General features: G+C 48.9%; 1 protein-coding gene across 1 annotated transcript; it reads left to right on the forward strand.

The window, feature by feature from the left end:
* Positions 1 to 4917: 4917 nt before the first annotated feature.
* On the forward strand, positions 4918 to 8090 carry LOC124664636 (probable amino acid permease 7). The gene is made up of 4 exons (XM_047202107.1): positions 4918 to 5326; positions 6896 to 6938; positions 7016 to 7604; positions 7686 to 8090. Exons 1-4 carry the CDS (start codon positions 4918 to 4920, stop codon positions 8088 to 8090), a joined length of 1446 nt encoding a protein of 481 aa, XP_047058063.1.
* The last annotated feature ends 1747 nt before the right edge of the window (positions 8091 to 9837 follow it).

Below are 9837 nucleotides of genomic sequence, written 5' to 3' on the forward strand. Positions count from 1 at the left end.
AAAAGGCCCATCAGACGGAAGTTTAGGTTGCCGTTGTTCTTATCTTCCGCTTGATAGATAAGATTGAAGTCGCCTATAATGAGCCACTTGGAGTCATCAGAAGGTTTTGCAGCAATTGCTTCTGCCAGGAAAGCTTCCTTTTCGGCGTGGTCAGTAGGTCCGTAGACCGTTGTCAGCTTAAAAGAGGTGCCGCAAAGGCGAATTGTGACGTTTGCCGAGATTAGGTGAGTGCCGATATGAATATTTGAGATTTCCACATGATCGTCGTTCCAGAGCAAGAGAATGCCTCCCCGGGTGCCGGTGGCTGGGCGGTGCGCGAAGGAGCGAAGTCTAAAACCTCCAATATAAGACGCAGTCTGTTGATCAATGTGGTCTAGTTTCGTCTCTTGGATGCATGCAATATGGCAAAGGGTATCCGCAAGGAAAGCCTGAACGGTGTCCTTACGGCTTTGATCATTTAGTCCGCGAGTGTTCCAATCAGCAATAGATAAATTTGGTCCAATCATATTGCCAGAAAACGGTGAAAGTGCAGCGACAATGTTTGACAACAATAAAAACGGCACACCGGAAGAAGAGTAACAAAGAACACGACGACCGTCGACAAACGACAAACAGGAAGACACAAAAGCAACCTTCAACTAGACGATCAGGCCCTGCTCGGCAGTCTCGCAGCCTCCTGGGCCTGCCATGGCGATGAGTGATTTGTCCGCTTTAGTCATGCTGCGGATATTGAGCTTGAAGAGCTTGGCAAGGGCGTCGATTGTCTTGTTCGGAAGCTGGGACTTGTATTTATCCAAGTACGCCTTCCTAGCTTCCAGCAGAGTCATACCCTCAGCAGCAACTCCCATTTTAGAGTTCAAAACTTGAATGGCCTTGTCCATGGCATGCATTTTTGGCTTGCTAACGAGGCGAGCGCTGCGCCTAGCTTCTGGAGGAGGCTGTTCCTTGCCATGGCGGGGCTGCAGAGACATCGGGGCGGGCAGCGGCAACAGAGGCGGTTGTGGACGAACAAAGAGCTCGACCGTGACAGCCGGTGAAGAGTCCTGAGCCATTGGCGCATTGGGGTTCTGCGAGCCGGGGTCGACGTTCGGAGCTGAGATATCATCAAGCATGCCTCCGCGAGAGACGACACCGTCGCCCGTATCTGGAGCTTCAGCTTGCACCATGCTGATATTATACTCCCAGGAGTCTGGCACCTCCGCCAGCGCAAAGAAGGGCTGCAAGACAGCATCATGCCGCGGCGACGGTAGTATCATCCCTAAGGCGCGGATGTCGCCATCTTCATCCCACGAGCTGGGTAAACTGAAGCTAGCTTCCGCTTCAGTAGGAGGTGAAGCCCGTGAGACTCCTGTAGTGAGACCCTCAGGCACCTCTTTAATGGCCACAGCCCAGTCCCTGCAAGCAACTTTGGCAACATGGAGCGGGATATCAGAGCCGGGCCAGGGGTTTGAGAGGATCAACGGCCAGCTCTCCCTCAACGATAGAGGAGAGCAGCAGCTTGGAAGGAGCCTTCCCGTAGCCATGGGTTGGCACCCGCCGCATGGTGGAGTGGCGGTTGCGCCCTTCGTAGCGACCAGAGGAGCGGCCCAAAAGACAGGCCAGAACCTCCGGTTCCGCGACGACCATCCGCCGACAAGGAGAGCTTGACACGCAGGGAGTGTGAGGAGGCGCGCCTTGGTTGGTCACGATGAGGTCCACGCCTTTCCTCTTCGTCATCATCATTCCGGCGAGATGGCGCTTTCGAGAGTCGCGGCCGTCGCAGCGCGAGGCGTGCGTGCGCGGTGACGGCGTCGATCTTCTTTCGCAGTAGAGCGCGAACAGTGTCGGTCGGGACCTCTTGAAGGAGAGCGATGGGAGACCCGGCTGTCCTCCTCCCGCGGGCGGGAGCGAGCCCTGTCTTGATCATTTTTTTCTGATCAAGACGTGCAAGTCACTACAACAAAAGAGTCATATAAAGACGCTACCCATTCGACGCTTTTATATTCATCCCTACGTTTGTAGTCAAATCGTGTGTTGAGACGTTTGTTGAGACGCAACACCATACGTCTTAAACTTCTAGGTTTACACATGCGCACTAGTAAAACCGAAGTACCAACTAGCCCACGTTTACCATATTCTTTGGCGCGAGTAAAGCCTAGGGCCGCCGCCACCAGATCCGATCATGGTGCGTCTCCGCCTCGGTTTCTCAAGATCGCTAATTCTTTTTCTCTCCCGAGTCCCGATACCCATGCGATGACGTATGGTTAAGAGGATCCATACAACTGTTGGGTCAATGTTGAATCTGGTCAGTTCCTCGCCGCTGTACTAGTACTAGATTTACTGTTCATCGCTATTGTACTTTATAAGCTGTTCTTCCCGTCTGAGATCGATCAAGTGTTCCTTGACTCGCTCGACTCCTCATTTGGTCATCTCTGCAATTAGGTATCTATTCCGCCTCTCCAGAAACCTTTCTTCGTGTGCTACACATTAGAGAATTAAGTTTTTGATCCTAGTATCTGAATACAGGTAATGGATATCGTTGCAGTTTTCGCACTGAAGATAATAAGCAAGCCAAACCTTGGAGGTCTTATTCACAACGGGGGAATCAGGTGCATGGAGACTTCTAGTTTTGAATTATCTAAATGTGCTAAACTTTCTCGATCTGGGACATGGTTTATTTATCGACGAACAAGGTCAAGTTTGCTGAACTCATCTAATTCATGTGTATATGTGGTCAATCACACGGTAACTATTGGAAATTTTTTTGCAGCTTCACAAGGTATTTCTCAGAGATTATACGCGCATTAAATTGCTGTCATATTTTACCAACTGTTTTTTTGGTTGTGTAGTTGTTCCTCTGCAGGTATTACTCGATCCACGAAGATTTTTCAAGCGGCACATCATGGAGAGCAAACAAAATCTGCAGAAGAAGTGAACTGGAGAGCATTGAATCTAGTAGATAAATTCACATTAGTTAGGAAACTACATACGGATATTATAGAGACTTGTTTAGTCGTGTATGTATGGCTGTATGCAAACAATATTACGGATGTACTTTTCACTTGTAAAGTACTACAGTTACCATCAGATAATATAAATTATGTTCTTTGCATCACACTGAGTGTTCGTGATGCTTTTTTTTGGGTTTATGGTGTGTATTGTTCCAAATTTTGGAAGGATCCGAAGAATGAACTGATTTGTATACAACGCACACAAAAAATCCATTCAAAAATGGAATAACCCGACTCAATGTTGGTAGAGATGATATGTGGTCTCTATAAAGTGGCTCTATCAGGATAAAAACGCTTTTGAAAACGCCTCACTTTATTTTTGGGACGCTGACACATGCGTCTTTAAGATATTTGAGACGGTGCATAAGAAGACGCTTCTATGACGCTTTAGAGTAGCGTCTTTACAATCATGTAGAGATGAAATATAGCGTCTCTAGCATCTAGATTAGACGTCTCTACATGCTTTTTTTCTTGTAGTGAGTGCAAGAGTCAACATACACCTTTTTAAACAGAACATGCAGAACTTAAGCGCATAAATATTTTGCTTTCTGTTGATCATACATTATCTGATGCTATTGCATGTTTTTTTTTCTGCCAGTAGTCTATTCTCTTGTACTAGTTGGGAATACAATGATGGTGATGTGTATAATCCAAATTTATGCATTGCAACTGGAGCTTGCACCCTGTCAAAACCATGTACAAACAACAATAACATCATCTTGTAGTGATTGACAAAAATATCGCCCTTTTGTGGACATGTCAGTTAAAGAAAATCAAGGTTAGCATTGATTAACTGTCTGGTCCATCCATGTTGTCGATACTCAAGAGGTTCAGTGATTGCTTCATCAAGAGTTTGTGCAATGAAGAAACAACCAAGTATGTATAATGGTAATATAAAATATTTTTTAACCAGCAATTTATTTTGTGAGAAATTTTTTCTACGGAAAGATGAAAATTTGAGAAAAATGGAAAATGATCATTTAAAAGACTTTCATCAAGAGTTTTTTGCGAGTACATAAAACGTCGAGATGTATGTGCGAAATTTCTTGTCAAAATTATTTAACATTTTAAAATGTGCTCAAAACTCATGGAAAAGACCCTCGTACGTGCCAAAACGCCTTTCCCTCCTGCTAGTTAGTTTGCTATTGATGTGGCTATTTTCTTCGGTGCCCAAAGTTATTTTTGCCAATTATAAGAGTGTAGGTTTTACATGAGAGGTAAAGTGTATTTTCTTATATATGATCACTGAGAAGAACCGAGTCATGTTGGTGGCCACACAAGCAAAGCCTCATGGATTTGAAGAGGAAGGCTTTGTGTGACAAACCTTGCGATGCCATCTAGAGGCGTCAACCCAATAGCGGTGGCGTTTTAATGTGCAAGGTTTAGTTCATGAACTATGCGGTTTGTCGAAGAGCAGCATGAGCAGTTGTTTGGAACCTTTGTTGTTCTGTTTTGTGATTGTTTTGGTACGTTGTTTTGTGTTTTGTATGGTTAATGTTTTTAATCCGAATTTCAACTACGATATTTGCAAATTTATGTGATGAAACTATGATAAATTTTATGTGCCAAAATATTTCTAATAATTATGCTGATTAGAAAACAATCAAAAAGAGAGAAATGGAGAAGTGGACATTTGTTCCGGACAAGTAAGACTGTAGGAAATAGGTGTGGCCCTCCGTACTAGTAGTATTTGTCCTCAACCTTGGCGATGAAAGAGGCCGGCAGCTCGATCGTGGCGTTTTGCGCATAAACCGAGGCGGGGTTCTGACTGTCACACGGGACAAGCATCTTCTTTCGATCGAGACAGTTTGTTCAAACCTCGGGCCAATGCCAATCAAGTCTCATAGTCTGACTGCACCAATCTCCACTCGACTCTGAAGTCTGAACTCTGTCTGTCTTTGAGAAAATCCTATACCTCGCGCCAACAATGTCGCCGTCGCACCGCGGTAGCCAGCCCTTAGACCTCGCTGCCGCGGCCGCTCCGGAGCTGGACGACGACGGCCGCGCCGCGCGCACGGGGAACCTATGGACGTGCATGGCGCACATCATCACCGGCGTGATCGGTGCGGGCGTGCTGGCGCTCTCCTGGAGCGTCGTGCAGCTCGGATGGGTCGCCGGCCCCGTCGCCGTGCTCTGCTTCGCCGGGGTCACCTACGTGTCTGCCGTCCTCCTCTCTCACTGCTACAGGTCCCCCGTCGCTGCCGGTGGATCAGAAGAATCGTCGTCGTCGTCGGGCAAGACGCGGCGGAACTACACCTACATGGACGCCGTCCGAGCGCTCCTCGGCAGGAAGCACACCTATGTCTGCGGTAGCCTCCAGTACCTCTACCTGTACTGTTAGTAATAATCTTGCCTTAGTTTGTTTAAGTCTAATTAGGAATTGGCAAGAGTTTATTCAGCAAGGTTGTAGGTTAGTCTAGCCTAGCTTGCATGGCATAGACGATGAGTGCTAGTTCTAGTAGCAGTAGGTTTGTCGTGTCTTAGGTAGTAGCACGTGTTAGTTTAGGTAAGAGTCATGTTCTGGTCCGGTTTGCTGTTTGTGTCCGGCCAGGGTTATACTAGCAAGTTGTGTCGGGTCAGTTTAGGAAGTCATGTACCGGTCGGTTAATAAGGTTGGGGCTGCTCGTGTATATATACATGAGGTTGGCTGCCGCTTGTAACACAGAAGTTGTATTGTGAGTTGAGAAAAGTAGAAAATAAAGAAAAGAATAGAGGGCACGATACGTGCCCTTGGCGATAAATTTTGTGCGCGTGTGTTCGTCTAGTTTGATGTAATCGATCCGTGGGCGAATCCCAACAATTGGTATCGAGCGAGGTTCAAGATTTGAAGCCACGCTTGCCCCGGGAGGCGACCCTACTAGCGCCTCGGGGCGGGCGACTGTCGCTCGGCGGAGCGACAAGGAGGAGACGGCGGAGAGTTGTCGTCGCAAGGTGGTGGGGCTGCGGATGATCGTTGACGGGAGAGGTGGTGCCGAGGTGCGGTGCCGGGAGTCTCGTCAAGATCGTGTTCGGAGGAGTCCGATGAGTCAAAGAGTCAAGTGTGTGCACGTCTGCACGTCGAGTCGGCGTCGAGTCCGTGAGTCGTCGTTGTGTCCAAGTGCTTGTTTCTGTGAGGATCCATTGCAGTTGAAGCGCGTCACGTTCGAGGAGTTGCCCGGGAGCAAGGATCGACGTGAGCGAAGACAAGGTGGCAAGGTGGCCATCTGCGTGTCTCGGCGAGGAGATCAAGCTTGACGTGTAGTGGGACAGTGACCGGTTAAATTGGTTCGACGTGAAGACTGCTCGTGTGTCAAGTCTTGCATGTTGCACGCGTAGATGCGACCGTGTGGGCTGGTAGTCCGGATCATGCGTTGAAGTTGAGTCGACAAATCGCGAATCTGCAAGGAGTCAAGAGCAGGAGTACAAGGAGATGACAAGTCAAGATTAGGGAGAGATTGTTAGTAATAATCTTGCCTTAGTTTGTTTGAGTCTAATTAGGAATTGGCAAGAGTTTATTCAGCAAGGTTGTAGGTTAGTCTAGCCTAGCTTGCATGGCATAGACGATGAGTGCTAGTTCTAGTAGCAGTAGGTTTGTCGTGTCTTAGGTAGTAGCACGTGTTAGTTTAGGTAAGAGTCATGTTCTGGTCCGGTTTGCTGTTTGTGTCCGGCCAGGGTTATACTAGCAAGTTGTGTCGGGTCAGTTTAGGAAGTCATGTACCGGTCGGTTAATAAGGTTGGGGCTGCTCGTGTATATATACATGAGGTTGGCTGCCGCTTGTAACACAGAAGTTGTATTGTGAGTTGAGAAAAGTAGAAAATAAAGAAAAGAATAGAGGCCACGATACGTGCCCTTGGCGATAAATTTTGTGCGCGTGTGTTCGTCTAGTTTGATGTAATCGATCCGTGGGCGAATCCCAACATGTACGGCATCGGCGTCGCCTACACCATCACCACCGCCACCTGCCTCGGGTAAAACAGTTTCGGAAGCTATTATCGATCTTTTCCTTGCTGTTTCTGATCATGAGTTCATGACACACTGTGGGCAGCGCGATCAAGAAGTCCAACTGCTACCACGGCCACGGGCGTGGCGCCTCCCGCTGCGGCTCGGACGCAGACGAGCAGCACCTGTTCATGCTGCTCTTCGGCGCGGCGCAGGTGGTGCTGTCCTTCATCCCAAACTTCCACAGCATGGCGTGGCTCTCCGCCGTGGCGGCGGCCATGTCCTTCGGCTACGCCACCAACGGCCTGGGCCTGGGCCTCGCCAAGACCGTGGGCGACGGCGCGATCAGGGGCGGCATCGCCGGCGTCCCGATGGCCACCACGGCGCAGAAGGTCTGGCGGGTGGCGCAGGCGGTGGGCGACATCGCGTTCGCGTACCCGTACACCATCGTGCTCCTGGAGATCCAAGACACGCTGCGGTCGTCGCCGCCCGAGGGGGAGACGTTGAGGAAGGGGAACGTGGTCGCCGTCCTGGCCACCGCCTTCTTCTACCTCTGCGTCGGATGCTTCGGCTACGCCGCCTTCGGCAACGCGGCGCCGGGGAACATCCTCACCGGCTTCGGCTTCTACGAACCCTACTGGCTCGTCGACTTCGCTAACGCCTGCATCGTGCTCCACATCCTAGGCGGATATCAGGTACGTGACGGTCAATTCTAAACCAAGTAGACACCAGAAGAGCTGTTCTGAGCTTGGCGTAACTGTGTGGAGATCGTGCAGTTTTTCAGCCAGCAGATATTCACGGTGGCGGACCGGTGGCTGGCGGCGAGGTTCCCGGAGAGCACGTTCGTGAACAGGACGTACGCCGTCAGGATCTTGCCGGGGCTGCCCAGGTACGGGCTGAACCTGCAGCGGCTGTGCTTCAGGACGGCGTACGTAGCGAGCACGACGGGTCTGGCCGTGGTGTTCCCCTACTTCAACGAGGTGTTGGGCCTGCTGGGTGCGCTCATCTTCTGGCCTCTCGTCATCTACCTCCCCGTGGAGATGTACTGCGTGCAGCGGCGGGTCAGGCCGTGGACGCCGACGTGGGTCGTGCTCAAGGCGTTCAGCGTCGTGTGCTTCGCGGTCGGCACCTTCGCCTTCATCGGGTGCGTCGTGGGCGTCGTCAGGAAGAGGCTAGGATAGGGTGGGGTGCTGGAACTCACGGCTGTCGACTCTTCGTCGTTGTACAGACAGAAACGTGACAATTTATCCACATGCACATCACCACACACTAGTACAAGTGTAGTTCAAAATGAGCTATGTTTCAGCTATCCAGTACTTTGAATTTACAGGAGATGAGGATAAAGTCTTCGATGACAGATTCACAAGACCGCGAACAACGACCGGAGGCAGGCCCGGCCCTAGGGGGGGCAGGCAGTGCGGCCGCCCCAGGCCCCAAAAATCTAAGGGTCCCAACCCAGATATAATTCTATGTATATTACTACTCCGTAGTACATATATGTGTACGTGCAGGCCCTGTGTGGTGTTCCAGTCAAAGCCAGCAGCAAAGAAAGGCCTATGATCCATAGAAAGGAGAGATCGATCGGGACTCATGAGTCCATGCAAAAGAATTCAGAACGATCGATGAGAAGCAGGGCCTGATCAAAAGCCAGGCACGCCGCACGCCCATGCCCACGCTCGCAATTAGAGATTGACTCGTTCCAACCAATCCCCACGACGCGTCAGTTCATCTCCGACCTAGATGCCTCGTCGCCTCGGCTTCTACTACACACGCCGGCGATCCTCCGACCACAAAGATCAGCGAGACGGTGCGCAGCAGCGCAGGGCCTCCTTCAATCTTCAGTTCATCCTCTGCACAAGACCACAAAGAAGCGAGACACGGACACGGTAACAATTCGTGAGTTCAGGACTTACAGAGGGTTCTTTGTTTTCTCCTAAATTTTCCCCAACTCTGTAATTTCAGTGATCAGTTCGCTGCTTGTCGTCTCGTCAGTTTCAGTTTTCGGGACCCCTGTAGCCAGAATACGCGCACACATACATCGGCGATTTAATCGATCTAACTTCTGAGGTATATTATATTATACTTTCCTATACATGATGCATAGTTTTTATCATTCAGAATTTGATTTGTTTTCTTTTTCAGCATTGTTTATGGCATTATGTTTAATGTGCCCGTGACTGTCGCATCGGCTGAAAGAAGATTTTTAAAGTTAAAATTATTGAAGAACTATTTGAGATCAACAATGACTCAACTGTGGTTAAACAGTTTGGCAACATTATGTACATAGACCATAAGTGAATGCATCAAGGATTGCAAAAAAGAAAATTTTAAGGTAATATATATAAAATATTTGATATGCTACTGCTATATGCATTTAAGTGTTTTGAAAACATATTTTTATGTGTATATCTATAAATATAGTAGTGATATATATATTATATAAGGGTCCTGAGTTTTAGTCTCGCCCTAGGCCCTAAAAACCTTAGGACCGGCCCCGACCGGATGCTACTTTTTACCGGAGGAAGAGGTACCCAACGAAGTCCATCATCAATCAATAGGCATTGACAAGGTTACCACTTGTCAGCAACGGCGAAGGGGAAGACGCCACGAGAGGGAAGACTAGCGGCGCTAGTGTTTCGCCCTGGTGTCGCCCTGGGGAGTGAGGTGAGGTTCCTCCTGTGCTGACCCATCATACCACTGCATGGGGTAGCATGCAAGTTGTTGATATAACACCGGTGAAACACCGTTGCACTAATATTGCATCTCTCGTAGTGGTAGAACAGAAACATTTGCAGGTCCAAAGCATGTCTATAGAATTAGAACATAGACTTCTTATTTACAACGAGGTAAACTACAAATAAACTCCAGAAGAATAATTCGTAGACTAGACTTATCCTACATATAGAGATATATGGCTTACCTAAAGAA

Source organism: Lolium rigidum, chromosome 6 (assembly GCF_022539505.1).
Source record: "Lolium rigidum isolate FL_2022 chromosome 6, APGP_CSIRO_Lrig_0.1, whole genome shotgun sequence".
Classification (NCBI taxonomy): domain Eukaryota; kingdom Viridiplantae; phylum Streptophyta; class Magnoliopsida; order Poales; family Poaceae; genus Lolium; species Lolium rigidum.